The 22,160-nt window shown below is 39.3% G+C and overlaps 1 protein-coding gene across 1 annotated transcript; it reads right to left on the reverse strand.

The window, feature by feature from the left end:
* Window positions 1-234: 234 nt before the first annotated feature.
* SF3A3 (splicing factor 3a subunit 3) lies at window positions 235-20,200 on the reverse strand. The gene is made up of 17 exons (XM_016157378.2): window positions 20,008-20,200; window positions 19,656-19,703; window positions 18,319-18,371; window positions 18,085-18,190; window positions 15,909-15,981; window positions 15,426-15,517; window positions 14,485-14,567; window positions 13,694-13,832; window positions 13,137-13,205; window positions 12,644-12,711; window positions 12,378-12,485; window positions 11,514-11,583; window positions 9,367-9,531; window positions 9,162-9,272; window positions 7,887-7,977; window positions 1,436-1,491; window positions 235-533 (listed from the first exon to the last, which is right to left on the reverse strand). Exons 1-17 carry the CDS (start codon window positions 20,101-20,103, stop codon window positions 456-458), a joined length of 1,506 nt encoding a protein of 501 aa, XP_016012864.1. The 5' UTR covers window positions 20,104-20,200; the 3' UTR covers window positions 235-455.
* Window positions 20,201-22,160: the final 1,960 nt, after the last annotated feature.

The raw sequence follows: 22,160 nt of genomic DNA on the forward strand, positions 1-22,160 counted from the left end.
TGAATGGCTGACTCAACTAAGGCCAGGGCTTATCATAACTGGGGTAATGCTATTAGCTATTAGGTCCTCATTTGGGGAAGTGGTGAAGAGGTTATGTCAAATTTACGTAACAACATATGTAAACAGGTGCTCATTACCTTAGTTGCTACTGAACTTGATGAGAAAGTAGTAGGGAGGTGTTAAGAACCAAAGGTCTGAGCTACTCCATAATCCAGGGCTTCAGAACAAGACACATTCAGAACAAGGGCTAGTTTTATTTTTGGAGAGAATCTTTTTTAATATAAAACAAAGATAAAACCCATCTCAACCCTGCAATACCTTGTCTCTACAAGACACATGCTAGACCATAAGACTAAGTGGCAAAGAGTCTTTAGGAGCATTTGGTTGAGAGAAATAGAAAAAGCAGGTCTTAGGGAAGCCTGGGCAAGCCCAAAGGCTGAAACACGTTCCTGACACTAGAGCAGTCCCTGTCTTTTCAGATCCTCATATGTCTTCTTATTCACAACATTCCCACTGGAGTCTTCATACTCTTCCTAAAAGAGAAAGGGTACACCGTTAGCTACACCTCCGAGGAACCAACATCTGGGTACCTGAGCTCACCCTGGCCTGATTCCACAGTGTTCATCTAAGCCAGCCCTTCTCACCGGCGGTTCTGGAAAAGAATTAAGCCCCACTGCCCTAAGGCACCCATTGTGTGTAATGAACTAATTTCTCTCCTAGGGATCTAGAAAAGTACCACTTATGACCCATCCTTGGGACATATGAGAAAATAGTTCATTCACATCACTTTCTGTGTTTAAGATGAGGAACCCTGGTTGAGAAAGGCTAACCTACGATGAGTTTTCAAATGGTTAACAACTCTAAGTTTCTGCCCAAGAGGCCACTGCAGAAAGGGAGGTTGAAAGGAAGGTCCTCATTACAGTGTGAAAAGAGCATTGGTGCTGAAAAAATAAAGAAAAAAAAAACTACCCAAAACCACTACCCTGAAAGAAAAAGAGTGTCTACCATGCCTTATATGCATATCATCATTATTTCTGAAATATCTGCCATTTGGGATGACTACTTAAGACCAATAGGGATGTCTCCCCATCCCATGAGAGGCCCATCTCTCATTAAATGCTATCTTCAGAGGAGATCTAATATATAATACAGATTTTCAATGTCTTAGTTTATAAATCCCCATGGCAAGACATTGAGTACTCTTGTTTGCCACTTCAAAATTTCAGTGAGAGAATACAATTTGTCTGAAGACACAGATTTAAGTCTGACATATTTGATATAATAACTTAGGCTTACATGTCAAGGGCCAGTTTATAGACACTATCTACAATATATTTGCTACTGCAGTAAACCAGGAACCATTTTTCACCTCCCTTCTACATGATGAGTGAGCCCTGTCACTTGACGCTATCCCTAACCTTATGGTGCTACCCACCTCAGTGTCAGGCTGCCATCGTTCTGATGCCTTCTGCAGTTTCAGCTTGGCCCACACTGCAGGATGAGAAATGAGCAGACTGAGTATCCATTGGGCACAAAGTGTTACAACACACCCACCATCAGGATTACCCTGGATGACTCGGCCTTTAAAGGTTGTGCTTGCCCCAAACTGGAATTTTGGTTCTGGATCACCTATAGATATCCAATGCAAAATTTACCATCATCTTCTTTGTTTTGCTATAAAAGAAAGGTTGGATCAAATATAACCAAAGACCTCTTAGAATACAGAACTGATGGTCTCGAAGGGAAGAAGTAAATGTGGTACATTTTATAAGAATTACTGGACAAAGTGAACTGTCTTAAAGTTCACACGGAAGAAAAATAAAACACCAGACGTTATCAAATACGTTTAAAGTCTGGTGGATATTTTTCAGACTTCAGAGGAAAAAAAAGGTAAAATAATATGGCCAAAAAGTCTGAAAGATGGCTCAACATATACTGGAGACATTAAAACAAGAATTCTGACAGCTCAACAACAAATTATCCCAATGAAGACAAAAAGGGGAAGATATCTACAGATACCACCATGGCTTCAGAGGGAGGGACCAGACATGTATATAAGACAGGACAGTAATAAAACCAGACTTAAATCTCTACGAATGGTGTCAGGAAGGTGCACTCTCAGGTCCACTGGTAGAGAAAGAAGGTGATAAAATATTAATAGATGAAGGTAGGAAGATACAACTACTTGCTTCCTATATTTTACATTTCCCATCAAGTAGATCTCTAAATTTGACAAGATTAGAAGGAACATCTCATAGAGAAAGTTGACGCTCAAGATGGGTCAAGAAATAGTAAATGAGAAAATAGTAAATGAGAAAGTGCTTAGCTCTGTGCCTAGCATATAGGTGCTCAAGTAATCATCTTTTCCTTGCTTGCTAATTGCTTTAAGTTAGCTGAAGTCCTCTGGCCCAAATAACATGTACATCACCAAGGAATAGAGAATTTATCATGTGACCATGTGCCAGAGCAAGGTCCTGTCATTCTTCGTCCAGGCCATTCAAGAATCCAACCCAGAGTGACATTAAAATACTGGAGATTGGAAATGCTGTCGTAATTTTCTTAAAATAAAAAATGGATGTAGGAAACTACAAACCAGTAAGAGAAATGTTACTTTTCGGAGAGATCTAAAAACAATTAGAAAAGAATGGGACCACCTCTGGGCACCAGCATGGGCTCACTAAGAATAATTGCAATAAAGCAACTGAATTTCCTGTTCTTGATGGGATAGCTGACCTGATAAAAGGCCAGAGACACATGGCATTGTGATTTTAGCAAGGCAATTGCTTTCATAAGCAATATCCCTAGAGTTCATTAAGGTGTCTAAATCTCTTACACTATTATAAATAAGATAGCGCTATCTGAATGTGATGCTATTAGTTTATTAATTAGGTGGATTTCTACCTAGTGAATATTGGTCAATTGTGCCTAATCACTCAAATGGGGATCTCTGGTAGCAATTCCACAGGGTTCTTTCTTAGATGTCATTTCTTCAACTTTTTATAAAACAATCGTAAGTCTGCAACAACAGAAAAACTGACACAATAAATTTAAAAGTGAAATCTTTCATTTAAGTAAACAAACAAACAAATAAAAAAATTATTTATAACTGCAATCAAAATACTGAAACCCTCCCATCTGGCTATAAACTCCAAAAGAAAAACTCCACAGAATGACTTAAAACAATGACAAACAAGTAAATCCAGTGTAACGTCTGTGCCAACAGGTTATGGCCCTGCACACTCCATTCTTAGGACATACGTCCTCCTGACGTGTTCTGGAAGGAGCAGTCCCATCGAACAAGAAACTACGTTAGCCGCTGGCTACTGGAGACACAGCTGACTGGACTACAGGTAGGACCTGACCCGGCGGAGCCCACCTTGTCTTTCCCATGTTTTAGAAGTTGGGACACTGAGAGAATAAATGGACATTAGATGACAGCAGGCTCTGAAAAGAAAAAGGTCACACAGAGCAAGGACTGGAGCTGCCTTCGTAGTGAGTTAAGCTTAGAAGATATAAAAAAAGCGAAGAAGGCATACATATACAGAGAGGCACAGCCGGATAAGCATATTCTTGCAAATAAGATGGAGGGCATGGAGTTAGTTTCAATTGGCTCGCTTCCTTATAACCAAAAATCCCTAAGATGTCTAGTTTAATGCTTAAAATAAAAAAATTAAAAGCAAAATCCAAGTTTAATTAAAAAAAATTATTCCAATAGGAAATAAAAACTGCAGAAATTCTACAGAATAAGATAATTCACTTAAATCTGATAATTAATTGATGCTTACTACTAGTAAGATGCCTGAGATAAAGTCTGTGACAGTCTTGTGGGAGCCAATACATAAACAATCATCTATCTGTTACTGAAAGTCTAAAAGGAAGCCAGAGAGTTAATTAAAGATGTTTACAAGGAGGAAGAATGTCTGGGGAAAAAAAAGGGAGGAAGGTGGTGATAATAAATTTGTAGTATACCTAAGAATGATCTATTGAGGATGGGGGAGAAAAAATGAAAAGAGACAGCGATATTGAGATAGAAACAAAACTCTAAATGCTACGCAGAACAGAGAACCGAAAAATATCAAGGGAAGTCATGATGGGTGGAAATAAAACACTAAATCAAAGAGGTGGCAATAATAAAAGCACCCTTGTGGGAGAAACTGATTAACCCAGACATTTGAACGAGGAGATAAATTCTGAAAATAATATGGATAATGGAATGATGACACTGCCAACAATATTCTGGAAAAAAAAACAAAATTTTTTTTTTTTTCCCTAAAAAATCTGTGTGTGGCTAAATGAGAGAATGCATGAAGTTTCTTTCTGGAATAACCCTCAATGATCAATTCTTTAAAAAATTCTACTTGATAAGCATGATTTAAAAGAAGGCAGAAAAGAAGGCAGGAAAGAGAAAAGACTCTGCTATAGGACAGACATGGGTTTGATCCCTGGCTTTTTTCTCCTTACAAACTCTATGACCTTTAAAAAGTTACATAACTTTCCTCTTCTGAAAATGTGAATGACCTCCTACTTTACTGGTTGTTCTGAATATTAAATGAGTGTAAAACATCTCCCATTTACCTGGACCAGAACTGGCACTTGATATATGGTAGCTAATGATGCACTTGATACATGGTAGCTAATAATACTACCATCTAACTCTCAATGAAGAGATGAAAGTAACTTTGGATCTCAGACTGTAGAGCAGCCCACAAGTGAAGGTGATGATGATGGCAGCTTATGCTTACTGAGCACATTCTATGTTGCATGTCAGATATGGTTGTAGCACTTGACTTATATTATCTCATTTAAACTCTGAGACAGCTCTATGAAGTAGGTCTATTACAACCCACATCTGATAAATAAGGAAATGCAATTATATTAGGAATGTGGTACTGAACCAAATTTCCTCTCGAAGGATATCATATCATGTAAAAAACTTGACAGAATCCATCACCAAGTCCTAGAGTAAAGATCATGATGAGAGATTATAAAAGTAGAAAAACCATGTTTTATAAACAACGTGAAAAAAATATTGATAGGCATGGTAAGATTAAAGACATAAAAACTACTGAATCATGAGAGTAAGAAATAAGTACTTAAGATTTATAATTCTTGAGCATTAAAATATAATCACCTCCTATAAATAATTCAATTGAACATATTAGTAATAGAAAACAGATATTAGAAGCAGAAATAAACTCTTAGTTGAAATAGTAAAGTTAAAAATATTAGAAAAATACCTGTATAAAAGGAATAGATTCAAGCTTATTATATAATCTATATAAATGAGAAATCTAAAACAAAACAAAACAAAACAAAAAAAACAAGAAAACCTTTCCAGCAAAGGAGTTAAACACAAATAGATCAATACGTTGAGTGTCTAAGGCTTAGTATCCCTATACAATGATTAATGACCGAAGTAAAAAACAGCTCACATTTGCTGCCAAAATTTTGATAATTGGGAAAATGGTCTAAGTTTATGACAATAGAACAAACAACCTATCGGATAAAGGAAATTTGAAAAAGAAAATGGGAGTGGTCAATATGGTTATAGTATAACATTGAGTTTATGTGGCTCACATACAAAACAAAATACATACAAAAATGGAAGAAATCTAAGAGACAAAATTTAGTTGTATTTAGAAATGCCAACATGTCCCCATCAGAGTTCGAAATAGATATAAGTATGAAATTAAGGACCTGAACACTCTAAGATTAAATAGCTTACATGTAGAGAAAGATGCTTCTTTTAAGGTATACCTAAACTTTAACAAGACACTGATTATACAGTTGGACACAAGGATAAAATATATTCTAAATTCAGGGAGTATCTCACTACATAGGCAAAGAAAAATAGGAATAAATAAAATAGTTAAATAGTTCAATCAACTAGAATTAAAAGTACTCTTAAATAATTTCTGAATTACTTTTAAAAAATCAGAAAAAAATCTTTACAAATAAAGTTCTAATCATAACATCGATTGAATGGCTATTCCCAATGGATTCCTAACAGAGGGACATCTAGTTGTAAATGCTTGTATTAGAAAAAAAATAATAAACAAAGAGAAAAAGTTCTTGACTAAAGACTTAAAGAAATAACAAGATCACAGCAAGTATTAATAGAAAAAAAGGAAATAATAAAACTCAGAACAGAAAAAAAGCACTTGGTTTCCTACTTTGTCATAATAAATCTAGGAATTATATGGGTTATTAACTAAACAATTTTCTCAGAGTGGTCCCTTTGTATGAAGATGTAATAATTTCTATTTAAACATAAAGTTTCAAATGGCAGGAGAATATAGCAATGTAATACTTCCGTTTTGTCATATAGTTTTGATCCCTAAACCAGGCAAGTGTCTCAAAGGAAAACAGGAAGCTCATCTTTTATTTAGGAACATCGATATAAAACTTCTAAACAGAATCCTAACAGAATAAATACAGTAAAAGAATAGTTATTACCCAGCATTATCCAGGAACACTGTTTTATCCAATGCCTGACAGAAGTAATAAAAACAATCTTTTTTAGAATAAACTTATAAGTCAACTTAAAATGAGCGTAGGTGCATAAGTATCGTTCCTTTTAAAAATAGCATCCGGGCAAGAATGACCTGCCTATTACATGCTCCTACTAAATGTAAGACTTGAAGGTAATGCTTGGGGATAACTATCCATGAAGAAAAATAAATACATGGAACAAAATTAATAAAAGTATCCCTGTGTTTTTGCAGTTGGCATGACTTTATGCCTAAAATGATATAAATCAATCTTGAGGTATTGGAATAAATTAACTCAGGCAAATTGTAGAACATAAGAAAACACACAAAAAATAAACTGTGACCTATTAGTGGTATATAGCTAGAAAATATAACTAAAAATGAGAATGCATTCAAAATGCAGCATTATAGTTCTAAGGTATTTCGTTTCTAATTTCCTCCCAGAAAGAGAATGACAAAAAAAATGAAAAGAGGCCAAATGGATAACCTGGCAATAAAGATACATTATAATTCTGATTGGAGGAACTGTATGATCCTGACTCCTAAATTAATAAGGGAAGACATGAAAGCAAGGAGTCCTTGAAGTGACTACACACAAAAATTTTAATGAGAGTCTCTAGAATCCATGGCTAATCAGGGAGCAGGGAGCTCCTCAGAAGGTCATTTCTATTTGGCTCTGCCATGAAGGATATTTGAACAGCCTCAGAGATGGGAGCCAAACGAGTGAGGTGGCCAAGCAGCTGAGCAATGAGAACGAGTGCCTAAAATTTACAAGAGTGGAGTGGTAAAATCCCATTCTTCTCAGTCTAACCAGCTGCAAATTGAAAACATGACAGAAGAGATAAACTTGAAAGAAAACAGAAAGCCTACGAGGAAGATACTAATGGCAGAAAAAGCTGCCACTGCCAGGTGAAAAGGAAGCCTGACTGAGGCCCTGGGTGCTTTAACAACACATTCCCTGACATCTGCTCACTTCACTTGTCCTTCAAGAGGTATTTTGCTGCTGAATTTCTGTGTATCTCTCCTGTCACTTCAGAAATAAGCTTACTGAAACCAGTTCTATTTTTTCCTTCCTATCAGTGGTGCTTAACATATTAAAATCAATTCAGTAAAATATACATATACTCATTCACTCAAAATCTTGCATACAGGGGAGTTCATAGCCACTAGTTAAAAGACTCGTTTTATACTCAGCCTAGGGCTCTTCTCAAGGGAGAAACAATCGGTACAGCTAACTCATACTCCTCAGAAATATAGTAATTACATGACTGCTGTAGCTTTTACATATCCACAACCTGCTGCCCTTAGGCGTGGATACACCAGGGTAACGGGAAAGTGAGCTGTAAGAGTGGCCACCTAATGTGGCCAAGGGAACAATAAATAAAGCTTACTTACAGGAGACAGCATCTTCAATTTGTGTCACATTAGCAAAGTGGGCAGTGTTTGGGATGCCCAAACACCTCATGCCATGAGCATGACGCCATTCCTGAAAGAAGAGAGAAAAAGGACAATGTAAAATGGGAAGAGCTAAACACAGGACACTAACTCCACTCTCCTCATAAGCCCTGACCTGACCCTTTGCAAAAGACTCCACTTAAAAGCAGCATTTCTTTTGCGGTTCATGTTTATAAACAACTGGCCATGACTGACGAGATGCAGCTATTTCAAAGCAGCATCGCACTGTTTGCCTCACTGGGGTGGTTTATAAAACCGAGATCCTAAACAAAACAAAACAAACAAACCTAGATCCTAGATTTAGCACTCTTTCAGATAAAACCTCTCAAGACTATGGAAGAACATCACAACCAGTCACCTATGCAATTTGCACCATCGGCATGAGTAAGGGTTATTGGCGGCAGGTCAGTGCCATCTTTGTAAATAAAGAAGACTGTTATCAGATATAAGGATGTGAAAAAGAGCAGGGAGAGACTAATGTAATGACAGTTTGGGCTGAGGGATGGCATATGGCATGGGCTTTATCCTGGATGCCAATTCCAATCCACTGGAAGTGATGTTAAGAAGGATTCAGACTACTCAGGGGCTCAGCAGAGAAGACCCAGGATCAGTTAGTACTATGTCTGAGGGAGGCGAGGAGGGAGGGAGCGCATATAAATTCACAATCCTTGGTCTAGCAAGTCTTTTTCATTCTTAAAATTTCCTTCCAAGTACTAAGAGCAGAAAGCAGAAACAAAATGAGGGTGAATCCACTTATTGGAGTACCACCCGGAATAACTCGGTAAATGTCATCCCTTTAGTATCTTTTTTCAAGGAGGCAAAGACCAATTTAAGACCCAAAGAAGGAGGAAGTCAGCCCTTCCTTGTTCCTGAGTACTAGCAATGGAATAGAGAAATGATCGAAGAGTCAGAGATTGGTCTAAGATGCTGGCAGAAAGACAAAAAGAGGGAAGTACAAGAACAAGTGAGAGAAAACCAAAATGAGGTTCAAACAGCAAAATGGAAGAATGCCGCTAGAAACTGTCTCAGGTGTTAGCCAAGGGGCAGCACTGGTGCTAGAGACCACATGCCACATGCTTGACTGTAGACCTACTCCTTCTCTGATTCTCTTAAGCTCTGGACACTAGCCATCCTCTCAGGCTGCTCCTATCCTCTTCTCTAAAGACTCATGTTTCATACTACAATTTCCAGGAGAAATGACTCTGAATTCCTTACAGCAAAGTGCCGCTGAAAGGCCTTGGGACCTCGGTAGGTGTAGTTTCCACAAATCTCACAATTGTAGTTGATGTTCAGGCCATGAAGCTTATATAGCCAGTAGGGAATGGGCTAAAATAAATCAGAAAAGAAACAGCATTAGAACAGTGTCTGCATCTGCTTCCAAATGGAAAATGGGGAGAAAGATGGTAGTGCTGGGACTTACTTTGCCATCCCAACCAAGCGGCAGGTTTTTGGGGTTGTAAATGATCTCGTTCTCTTCATCTTCACTCTCACTCTCACTGATCTGCTCTTCCTCCTCTTCTTCTCGCTCTTCTCCAGTTCTTGCCTGCTTGCGCTGTACATTTTCATGAGTGAGATGCCGCTGTTCCTAAATCAGGTTCATAAATGAAAAGTGAAGTCACAGAAAAGAAGTGCAAAGCAAGAAGGGAAATTTCCTATTTTCCTACAACCCGTGCAGATCCTATTTCCAGGGATAAGGTTTTCTTTCTTATAGAATAAAGGGGAAGTCTGCCTTCATATCAGAACTCCTATCAGCAGGCCTTCACTAATTCCTCCCCAAAGATTTTGTCACTTGCCTAAATTACTCATCTGCAGCCAAAGACTATCACAGAACAGAGAACAGTCTCTAAAATATTTCCTAACCAGTCTTTTCTTTTCCTTCTCACTATTATTGCCTTCACCAAGATGAAAACCTTCTAACTTGCCTGGGTCTCTCCTCACTCCAGTCCAGCTTCCATTTTGTTCCCAGATTTATCTGCTTAAAAAACCCAATTTAATAATACACTTTGTATAAAGTGCTTTTATTGGATTTCTACTGTTTACAGGACAACGTTCAAATTTCCAACATAGCACCAAGTTTTTCTCTGACCACTCCCTCCCTCACAAGACACTCTCCATACACACTGAATTTCTCATTTCCTGAACATCTAATTTCCTATTGTAATATTTTACCTTGACGCTTGCCATTTCCTCTACCTGGAACATTTTTTCTTCCTTTCTACTGAGAAAACTCAATCTCAACGTATTATAATATGAATCACGCTCCACACATTTATTTGTCTCCCAACCATAAAGTGGGTTTTTCAAGGGCAGAAAGCTGAGTCATATATACTACTGTATCCAAAGATTCAGCACAATCTCTGGAAACCAAAAGATTATCAATAAATGGTGAAATGGTGACAAAAACCTATCAGTATACTCTCGAAACCATTTTGGCTGAAATTCCAAAGAGAATGGTGCCACCTCCTGGCATAGAAAGCAAAATGCTCTCAAAGGAAGGGAGAAAGTAATAGGTAGGTATGTACACCTTATGTCAAGGGCACAAATTAGCTTCCCAGTCATCTTCAGGGAACTGGCAACTCAGACTGCTGCCCATATTAGCAAAGCCCAAGTTTACTATAGAGAATATAAGTATTCCCAATGTCTAATGCCTAGCCTCCTTTTATTGAAAGCAGTTGTAACAGATGCAACCAAATGACTAAATTTAGTGATAATATTGACTAGATTTATAGCTACTATATATCTAGTCCTTAAACAAGAGCAGAATGAAAACATCCATAGCAACTGACAAAGATACATAAACAAGCTACCTAAGCCAGAGCTACCCACTCAGAACACCATGTGAGCATCTGTAAAGGGAAAGGCTCTGACAACAGTTGAAAATCGCACAAAGCTGACAGTCATCAGAAAGTCTAGTCTGTTGCAGGACGCCCAGAGGCACTGCCCACAAGTGCTGCCCTTTCTTCCACCTTCCCTTCCCTGAAAGAGAGCTATTTTCCTCCTATTCCTCCCCCTTTCTGACTGAGATAAGCATTCTGGTCAGGTTAGGCCTTTTTCCACTCCAACCAAGCCCACAGCTCCTTCTTGAAAGAATATTCAAGGAGTAGCTCATAGCCAGCTTTGAACCACTAACATGCTAGCCCCAATAAGTTTCTCACAATCTTGGGAATATGTAATACCTTTTCATGGTCACTGACACCTGAAGAGCTGCTGTGAGTAGCCTTTCTCTTACTTGCCTTTTGAATGTCTGCTTCTTGGGTTATCCCCTAGGTATTTTCCAGAGCTCAAGCAAAGAACATGCACCATTGTGAATACTATACTGAGAGGAGAGTCTAGTCTTTCTGCCTAGCCTCATGAGAATTAAGCGACCTTGGGAATATCGCCAAACATGGAGTCCTAAGAAGAAGACCTCACTGAAGGGTCAATTACCTTGAGAAAACTATTATCTCTGAACTAGGTTAACACCTACCCTTCTTTTATCAAGTAAAAAAAAAAAAGATCCTATGAGTTCACATTTCTCTTACTAGCATACTCTAGCATTTGTAGTCCTCAGCAGAGTCAGTTACTCACCCCAAGAATCTCTACATATTCGTAGATCTGGGCTTCTAGGAAAGCAATGTCTTTGTTCCTTTCAGTGTCTCTGAGAACAAGAAACAAACTATCACTCTAGGGTTCTTTAACCTAATGCCTGTTCGCTATATCTGAGAACATTTATTACACCAGTGCATTAAAATTACAAGCACATGAGAGACATCATGCTCTGAAAGCAAATGCTCTGTTTGGCTCAGGACTCGCTCATAGAAGTACCGAGGTTATTTCTTAGAATGCATGGAAGCGTCCTCTTAGACCTCATTCTAGAAGGTAAAAGACATACCCAGATATTTAAATTTCCATCATTATAATCTATAAAGAAAACGTGTTACAGAAGAGTAAGCTTAGGAATAGGCAGATTTGGGCCCAAATCCTGACTTTGTTACTTACTAACCTTGAGAAAGTGGACACAGTTCCAAAACTTTTCTGAGTCCTTATCTGCAAAAACTCAGGATAACAACTACTTTACGGGGTTGTTGTGAAAATTAGAAACACATAAAAAATACCCTGTACAAGCCTGTGGCTCAAAAATAGATTCAACTGTCATCAGGAAAAATAAACTTAGGAAAATAGTTTTTGAACCTATTCAGGCTCCATAAGCTATTAATGCAACAAAGGGTACCTAAAGCACAGTTTCAGCCTTATGGACTTTACCCACTCTCAATCACCTGAGCACAGATTGTCCTCGGTTTATAACAATAACAGCACTCTCTGTCATGAACTGAGAAAAAGAACAGATTGGACTCTATGGATGAAACAGGCTTTAAAATCTCTTGTGATAAAAATCCTGCACAGGAATAACATTTAAAAACTGTGCGCACAGGTGCTATCCCAGCCACTCACCGCTTGGTGCCCTTTGACTTGGGATTTTTGGCAAACAGGGAGGTGTCAAGTGACTCCAGGGACTTTCCTTTGGTGCTGAATAGCCTCTGGGCTCGCTCTTCTAGGGTCCTAAGGAGAAAGGAGGGGCAAAGGATTTCAAGATTACCTTACCACACAGACTTGCTGCTTATTTTCATAGTCAGAGATGACTTTATCAGAGTCACATAAAAGATCATGCAAACGCACAGTAAATGCACAGTTCTGACAGAAAAAAAACAGTCTCTTACCCGCCGCACTTCAGGCCTAAAGCTAAGAGTGCAGATTTTAATCTGTCCAGACCCAGGGAGGCCAACTCCTGTATAAAAAAGAGATGAGTTATAATTTTGTAGATTTTGAGAACAATGAATGTTCAAACCTAGGTCTTTGAAGGCTGGTGTGTGGGTATTCCTGAAGCTGTGACAAGACCACACGTTCCATAGCCAATTTCCTGGCAGTAAGCTCACACTCTCCTATGGACTATGTCTGCGGTCAGGTTCATACGTAACCATACTGGTAGTGTTTCATACCTCCACTACAACTGAATATAGTTAGAACTATTATTTTACAAATTTCAAAGTAGCTAGATAAATTTTTTCCCCCAATCTTTCCATATTCTTTATAGATCCCTGGTTCGAGGAACTGGTGTCTTATCATAAGTCCATGGCATTAAAAACAGGAAATTGAGTGGTCCCTCTGAGGAGTGAACAGGCAAGACCAGTACAGTGGCTAAAGAAAACATACCTCCCAAGAGGAGAAAGCAGAGAGGTCAAGATGGGCTCCAGCATGGGTCAGGGCACTGCTAGTCTCTTTCTGGCAAGAACAAGATGATGTTCATTAAGATCCAGGTTTAGAATAAAGGCAAGGGAGCCATCTAAATTACTATCTAAATTACACACACGTATGAATAAGAATCAAATTCCCAAGAGCAGAGCAAAAAACCAGACAGTCTATTCTCCCCAAGAGAATTCAGGAAAACTCAAATTTATCCTCAAGACTGAACATACATAGTAGAGATTGCTAGCCCATAATTTCATCAGTTTTTGGTCACTAGGAACCACACAGCAGTAATGACATGGTTGGTGAAAATCCTGGACCCAGCCAATGGCAAGTGGGCCCTGACAAATCTCACCGCAGAGTGCGCAGAGATAGCCTAGCATACTGGGCAGAGAACTCCTCAGGGCCGCAACTGATCCCGAGGGATCAGCATCTAATGCCTTAAAGCAGAAGCTCAAGATTATAGTAAAACAATTACTTCAATTCTCTGGGATGTCCTCCCCGATATCCCTGCTGAAGCTCACCGGCCATCCAGGAAAGGTACCATTCTCCCACTTCTTCTCAAACTCATTTTGAATCTTCCCGAAAAGTTCATTCTGATCTTGGAGGGGCTTCACTCTATCTGTGTAATCCTGAAGGTACTCAAGCAGCATCTCCAGGTATCTACAGAGAAATGAGCAATACAGAGAAAGATGGTTTCTATTTTTGATATACTATTATGCCCTGTAAAATATACTTATAATTCTAGTGATACTAGTTTTTAAAATACTACTTTTTAATATGAGCTTACAACTGACTTTTTTCCCCAACATGTCATCTCAATTCTGATCTTTCCCATCATATTTCTTCCTCGTTATATAATTCCAAATAAAGTCTTAATTCACACGTAAAATATTTCAGTTAAAAACAAAATTGATTTCAGGTCAAAATAAAATGTTACTTTATCACTAACCAGAGGTGTAATAGTACAAACAAAACTTAACACCTTACTTAGTCACAATCTGAGAGTTTAATTTTTTCACATTAAACTCCAAAGATGCAGACGTACCTGGATGGGAGACTTCCTTCTACAATGAGACAAAATTAAGAACGCATGGCCATAAGATTGCAGATGTGCTCACAGACACATGCTCTTCCAGAGCCAGAGTATTACAAATGTTTTAAAACTATCGTTCAAATTCCTAACCTCCAAAAAATCTGGAAGTCATTCATGAATGCTTTTTAAGCAATGAAATTCAGAATTCTGCCCTCAAGTCATTACAATAAATAATCTTGTAATCAAATCCAGAGAAGGCCTAGAAGTGGTAATGCTTACCTCTTATACTCTGCATTCTTCCTTTCTTTAGGAATATCAAATAACTGGTCAAAGATGGATAGGTATGTGATGTAATCTAGCTTCTAGAATGAAAAGAAACAAGAGTTTCAGTTTGGTGTTTCCATCAAGTTACAAAATAATCTCTAATACATGAGATTAAAGTTGTCACCTAACAAAGTACCAAGGTCTGGCTCATTTAGCCTCTTTTTCCCCACTGTTTAATTCCTACACAGTTTTCAGACACACAATTAGCTCTGCGAAATAAAGATCAAGTTAATAAATAGTAAATTAAAAAGAAATATTTGTTAAACACTTACATACCAGGCACTTGGTTAAAGACTGACACCCATTACATCCTAAAATAAGGTCCTGGAAAGTACCATTTGTTCCCTCATTCAATCATTTATTGAGCAACTTTGGAACAAGGACATGGATACAGATGAGAACATGACAGACATGGAATCTGCCCTCACGAAACTTTAGTCACTGAACTTTTGGGACATTTCCTCACAACTTCAAGAGGAACTTAATCATATACTTGTGACCTTTCTGAGATTGTCATATTAAATGTCATCTCTTGTGAGAAGTTAATGTCTTTAAAGACGTTAAATAGCCCTGGTTTGTATTTTCCATGTACCTAGTACTATGTGTGCCTAAACAGGAGTTCGATATGTATTTATGAATTTTTTAAAATTTATTTTTACAAAAACAAAATATGCTTGTATTAAAATATTAAAATTTATTAATAAATTTATACTTATTATATTCATGTAGAAACTTGGCTTTCACTTTGAATACTGTTTTAGTCTAAGCACATCATTCTTTAGCATTCACATAACAATTATAAAACATAAGGAAAATACTCTAGTTGCTTCGTCTAGTAGGCCTAGTCCAGCATCATGACTCACCCCTAGAATCAAAACCTCTCCTCCTCGTCTTACCTCAGAGGCTTTCAGGTTAATGTATTTGAGGTAACAGTCATGGAGATCGAGGTAACGACCGTATCCCTCCTCATCTGTGAACTCCACCAAATCTGAAGGAATCAGAGATACCAATGATTCAGATATTAAAGACCACTTTCTTAGACTTGGCTTTTCAAACGGACTGTTAGTCCCTTGTTTCATAAAGTAGCCCTTCACCCAAATGCTGTCTCTATGTTCAGGGAGTGAAGAGATCTCAGCTTTCCAGGCCAGTGAATCTGAGTTAGGCTAGCACAAAATTGAGTATTCCATCCAAGGCCAACTTAGAAGGTCAATCTAGCCCAGAGACCAGCAAAAAAAAAAAAACAGTAAGAAAATCTGACTACGAATTTCTCTGGAGCCCTGTTTTCTGGGCTCTCAGGGCAAACTGAGCTGTTATTAACTTGTACTTCTGCTAGTGCTAGATGATTTGAAATGCTAAATCCTACTTAAAACTCTACTTACTTTGTGCTTCTTCACTTGGATTCTCTCGAGCCTTTAGGAGCTCCTCAAATTCCACTGACATTGGCACACAGATCTGATAAAAAAAAAAGAGAGAAAAACTCAGGTGGGTTTTTCAACATAAAAGTTGCAATATTACAGAAACAGGCTATGCAGCAAATTAGACGTTTGACCCTTTGGCCTTGATTTTTCTTCAGGAGCCTACTACTATTTCCCAATTCCCTTGCTTTTTTCTTTTCCTTTTCTGTATTGCTTGACTAAAAATTGCTAAAGTAACACATGCTCACAAAAACTCAACACAAAAAGACAAAATTAAGAATCGAAGTCCCCATTTATTCTCCTGCAAATAGTTAACCACTGTTAACGAAACTTTTTTTATGCCAGCTATTCCCAAACTTTGCTGCACATTAGAATCACCGAAAAGTGTGTTAAAAAATTCTGATGCATCTGATACCAACTGAATTAGAAAGAGAGCAGGTATCAGTACTTTAAAGATCCCCAGGTGATTCAAACATGCAGCAAAATTTGGAAACCACTGTTCTGTTTGTATGTATTTGTACAAGCACACCTTAGCGGGAGCAACGTTATTGTTTTTCACATAATCGAATTTAATTTCTTCTGCTTAGTATATCTTGGGCAACTTATCAATCCTTTATATGTCACCTTTCCACTATGGCTGGAATATGGCTAACACAGTGGAATGGTACTCATGTCTTCTCTCTTGATTAGCAAAAGACTTCAAACTCTACCCTTCAAGGGAGGGTGGTGGGAGTCGGGGAGACATGTAGGTACGTGAGATTACATTCATCTATCTCCACTTAACTTCAATTGCCTTTCCTTTCTGGTATTTTCAGTCTCTTCATTTTTCCATCTGTTCTTTTAAACATGTACATCTTTCTCATCTTCCTTATGACCTGTTTCTCCTCTTCTATTTTCTGCCAGTCTTTCAAATCCATGTTCTATACTCCATACTATTTCCCCATTACCCACTCTTACCATGACCAGATTTTCATTCCCAATACTTCAGTGGAGCAGCAATTCTGGCAGTTATCAGCGAATTCCTTTCTTAAAATCTCTTTTGCTTAGCATTGGTAAGATAACATTACCCGAAGCTGTAATTTGACCTCTGTGATGGAAGTCTTCCAAGGCTCCTTTTCAGTCGGTATCTTATTGTAAGTGTACCCCAAGGCACACAGAGACACTCTGACACTCTCCCTTCACACTGTCTTTCCCACAGCTCTATGATTCATGGCTTCAACCATCAAGTTCACATGATAATTCTCAAATCTAAATCATGATCTTTTACCTCTTGCTTGAGACCTAGTTGCTTAACTTCAATAGGTCAGGGGACATTTCTACCTAGAATGAGTTATCTCTTTATTCCTTATTTATATCAAGGGAGCAAACAACTTTCAAGTTACACAGCCATGAGAGCTCAGTCATTGCCGACCCATCCCTCTCCACTTCTCCTACAGCCATGATTTGCAACCCCTCCTCCCCAAATTCCTCTGATTAGCTGTGCAAGATACTTAATGGGTTCTAGATAATTAGGACATAATCCCTGCTCCTCATAGTTTTACGATATAGTGGGGCAGACATTCACTGTCATAAAATAAGAGGCTCATAAAGAAAGAAAAGATCAATGGCAGGGGTAAGACTAGGTAAGATATTTCATGTGAGTTGGCCTCTGGGCTGAATCTTAAATGTGTAATGATCACTGGAAGTGAGTAAAGCCTCTTTGTGTTAGCTGGATCCTCTAGGCAGCAAATTTAAGACAATTAGGAGTAGAGGTGAAATAGCCATGAAAGATAAAATGGAGAGGACTGGGCAGGGAGAACCTAGACCATGATAAAGATAGGACAAAATCTTAACCGACCCAATGGAGCAAAGATTACTCCTAAGAAGAGTCTCGCACTGGGCAGAATAGCCAGGCTACAATCCCTACATTGTGCTCAGTCACTGGCTGGGGGATGCCCAGCAAAAGAAAAGCTTTGGCTTAAATCTGAGGGGGATCCTGAAAGAACTGGAGTTGTAGGATGTCCGCTAACTACGCTCCTTGCAGCTAAACAGCAAGTTCTTTATTGAAGGAACATGAGAGTAGCACATCTCCATTTTCCTTAAACCTTTTCTTTAGCAGGCTCTTAGACAGGTTTGGAGAAAATAGTTTTTAAGGCCATACCTCATTTGGGTGCTTCCGGTGGAATTCCTTTATTTGTTTGAGTCTATTGTAGAATTCAGCAAACTCATTGGGTCCTGAAATGGCATTGAGCTCCTCCTTTCGTAACCTGCAAATTCAGAAAAAAAAACAAAGAACACAGAGCACAAAATAAGTTCTTTAACCATAGCTCCTCAGAAAAACTAACTCCTGGATTGGCTGTCACTTACTGTTATGACTGTCATGACTGTCACTTACCCATCCTTATCATCATACAAATCCCTCAGGTTCCCACTGACTTCCATATACCTCTGAAAGGCAAACACAAACCCATGAGAATGAAGCAATATGTACGATTATAGAGCTAAACAATCAACAAGGGAAACTTTGAGCAATGTGGTGTTAAAAGTTCCTGTGTTTTCAGGTACCTTTAATAGATAGCACTGATTCCTGGTTAGTGTTTAAAACAGATCAATTTGAAGACTACCTAAGCAATGTGATTCAAGAGGTGGCAGAGAGTTCCTATATTTACATACTACTGAGATTTAACTTTCCCTAGAAGAGTCATAAAAGACAGCCATATGGTAAACAGTATTTTTCACACCTAAGACTCTCAAAGAGAAAAAGGTGGCCCAAGATGATCTTCACTACTTCAAAAAGCTTGATTGAGGAGTGCACAGGCTAAATAAAACATCACACAGCTTCCTGCAGATTCCAACTCAGGATGGAACAGGTACATTGTCTCTCCTCCAAAACTTAGGGACCAGATCTGCCTTGGAATTTGGAATTTTCAGGTTTAGAAAGGTATTATATATTATGTAATATCCCTAGTGGAATCTGAAACAAATATTAATAGTTCTGCAGTGAAATCTATGCATTATTTACTAAATGGGATAAAGACCATAGCAAGCCTCTCATATGTTCGGGTCAGGTTTTGCTGCCAAATGAGATCAAGTCAGTTATTACCAAGTAATAGCAAAACAAAGAAACAATAAACTGTTTTCAGAATATTTTGGATTTAGGAACTCCGATAAGGAACTAGGAGCTGTGATACTAATTGTCTAATACAAATCAGAAACTGATTAGGTCTTTTATTCTTTTCTAAACAGACTTCAAATATATGCAAGAGTAGAGAGCATAGTATAATGAACTTCCACATACCTGTACCTATCACTCAGCTTTAATGAGAATCAACATTTCGATTTTGATTAGTTTTCTAAAAGAAACTGAACTACTACTACACAAATGCAGACAATGTAGGCAAAAATACTTCAAAACGGTGCATTCTCTTTTAGAGTGAAGAAACAGTACCTGAGTCATAGACTCCTCATAACTTATCTAAGCACTTCCATGAGATGCAGAATGCTATAAGAAAGGGCGTCTTTCCGAGTAACAAAGAATTCTGCATTCCGAGAGGTGATGAAGGGCAGTTCAGACCCTCAGGCTTTAATAGCCGCGTGGACGTCTCCAGGCAGACAACCCTGGACTAGCCACTCTGGTTATTTTTGGCCAAGGCTCAGGTGACCCCCGCACCCCGCCTTCCCTCTCTTTCCCAGCTCATCTCGACCCAGAGAATCGGACAGCGGGGCACTCACATCTTGCATGGCCCGTGTGCGGTGGTCGGAATTGATCTGGTCCCGAAGCTGAAGAAAGGCAAACAGTAAGTAACACAGACGCCGTTAGTCGGGAGTTCTGGAGTCAGAAAGGCCGCCCGAGGGCGGAGCTTACCCGCTCAGATCTTAGGAGCTAAAGCAAATCGGCCTTTGGGGCGCTGGACCTGGGAGGTTACCAAAGCCAGAGCTCGAAGAGGGAGACCAGGAGGGTACGCGGGTGGAGGTGGGGGTGGGGCAGGCGCAGGGAGGGTCCGAGGATCAAAGAACTCTCGGAGGTTACACACGGGGATGGGGCCCAGCCGCAGATGGAAGCCCCTGCCCAGGCCAAACTCACCGTGGACTTCTTAGTGAGCATCTCTTTGGCCATGACGTCCATGAGCCGTTCCTTCTCCTCGTGATATCGCCTTTGTTGCTCCAGAATTGTCTCCATCTTTCCTAAGCCACCGCAACTCAATTCAGACCACTTACAGGGCCGGAAACAACTCCTGCCGCCTTGCGCGCCTGAGCCCCCACGCAGCCGGTCCGCCTGTACCAAAGTTCCGCGGTGCCGGAAGTACCTCGGGGACTGAAGGAAAAGTGAGCACCACAAGGAGATTCCCGTCTGTGCCATTGAGATGGCAGCAGTGCCCCCTCCTGGCCGGGGGTGTGGTGGAGTGATGTCGCTGGGTTTGCAGGTATCTACCTGTAGAGGGCGCACAGAAATCCAGGAACCCTAAGATTCGCGCGGCTTCCTGAGGCCCACCACGCGGGCAAGGAGGACTCTTGAGGAGTAGCTGAAGAGCAAGGATGGGAGGTGGGAGACAGGAACTTGAGTCTCTAGCTCTCCTTGGGACTTCTGACAACGTTTTCTTCTTCCCTGGCCTTGTCAGTAAAATGAGGACGATAGTAGTTTTGTGTTGTTTCTTTTGTGAACGAAGAGGGCATTCTGTAATAAAACTGACAAGTCCAGTGAGGAAGGTAACTTTACAGGGTGATCTGATCATAAATTCCAAACTGGGCAAGTCAGGGTGGGCATATAACTTTTTTAATAAAAGGTTTAAGCAGACTTGTCCATTGTTGTGTTAGCACACCTTTGGAGTTCCAGAGCAATCCTCTTTTTTAGACCCCTCTTGGCCAGCAAGTAATTGAGAGTTATGCAAATGACAAGGACCACTAGAGCAAGGGAATTTAGGGACTTTTGCTGGGCAGCAATAGTTTTAGCTGCTGCTGCTGCTGCTGCTGCTGCTGCTGCTGCTGCTGCTGCTGCTACTGCTGCTTCTTTTCCTTTTCTTCTTCTTCTTCTTCTTCTTCTTCTTCTTCTTCTTCTTCTTCTTCTTCTTCTTCTTCTTCTTCTTGTCTGATGGCAGTGAACAAATTCCTAATCATAGTCCTATTGACATATATTCTGGCACCAAGGATTAGTATGCTGAGTATACTTTGTCCTTATCTTGTCATCATAACTGGCCAGCATTTCCCTTTTGGGCCTCGTGATCTGCCTTTGATCCTGTTGAAATAGTTTTTGTTAAAATAATTTGTCTTATGGAAAGGAGGGGGGTCCTTATGAATAGATAAAGAAGTGACAAATTGCCCCAACAGGCAGAGAGTCCTTATGTTTGCCAACTGTCTAAATTATCGATGTGCCCATCCTTTAGTCCGGGGATCTTCTTCTATAGTGAAAATAAAATGAACCTGGATGGCGCATATTTCCTCCTCTCTCATGCCCTAGTACTGTCGTTTATGGATTCATTCATAGGTATGACTGAGAAAATTTTTGCAACCAAGTGTGAAACTGTTTATATGCTTTGCCAAATCCATCAGAGTGGCATCCAATACAAAGAACAGGCTTACATGATTTGGCTATATCTTTCTAATTTTGTCATGTAGACATTTAGAGATCAAGTAAGGAAGAGATGCGGGGCAGATTTAAATTCAAATTCAGTGGACACAGATAATGATAAGCAGGAGATAGGTGCTTCTGATTTTTAAATAATATCTACCTAAAAGGCTGAGTTAAGTATGTGTTGGTCTGAGAAGACAGTGACGTCGGGAATGGTATTAAAGTTGGTAACTAGAGCAACTAGTGCCAGGTATTGTTATTTTATCAATTTAGGGATTTGGTGACATATCCAAGAACTAGTTAAATTTCCTCTCTTAGCAGCACTTTGAGATAGTTTGACTAAAATATTATCTTTCCAATCATCAGAGAGAGAAATGAGGGAGAAAGTAAGAAAAAGGAGAAAAACTGGGCTCGTTCTTATGTTGATAATCTTCCCTAAAATACAGTGTAAATTTATAAACAAAGGTCAGCAAGAGAGAAAGACAAGCAACTCAAGTTAGGAATTTTTGTGAGGCCTAGTGTGGTACAGGCCTGGTCCTGTTCCTTGGGAACATTGTCTGCTTCAGCTGTCATCTTCTCATCCTGTTGCCTGGATTTTGGTCAATTAGAGTTTGGTTTCATTGATAGACTGGGAAGCCCATTCAGGAACAGGGTCTGGGACCTTTTTTAAA

Source organism: Rousettus aegyptiacus, unplaced genomic scaffold (assembly GCF_014176215.1).
Source record: "Rousettus aegyptiacus isolate mRouAeg1 unplaced genomic scaffold, mRouAeg1.p scaffold_m13_p_1, whole genome shotgun sequence".
NCBI classification, from domain to species: domain Eukaryota; kingdom Metazoa; phylum Chordata; class Mammalia; order Chiroptera; family Pteropodidae; genus Rousettus; species Rousettus aegyptiacus.

Excerpts from the sequence above, each read along its gene's own strand:
- SF3A3 (XM_016157378.2), bottom strand. The coding sequence starts at position 20,103 with ATGGAGACAATTCTGGAGCAACAAAGGCGATATCACGAGGAGAAGGAA. Across the intron at positions 14,568-15,425 it reads TTAACCTGAAAGCCTCTGAG|AAGCTAGATTACATCACATA; the intron begins GTAAGACGAGGA and ends TTTTCATTCTAG. Across the intron at positions 534-1,435 it reads GATGGCAGCCTGACACTGAG|GAAGAGTATGAAGACTCCAG; the intron begins GTGGGTAGCACC and ends TTTCTCTTTTAG.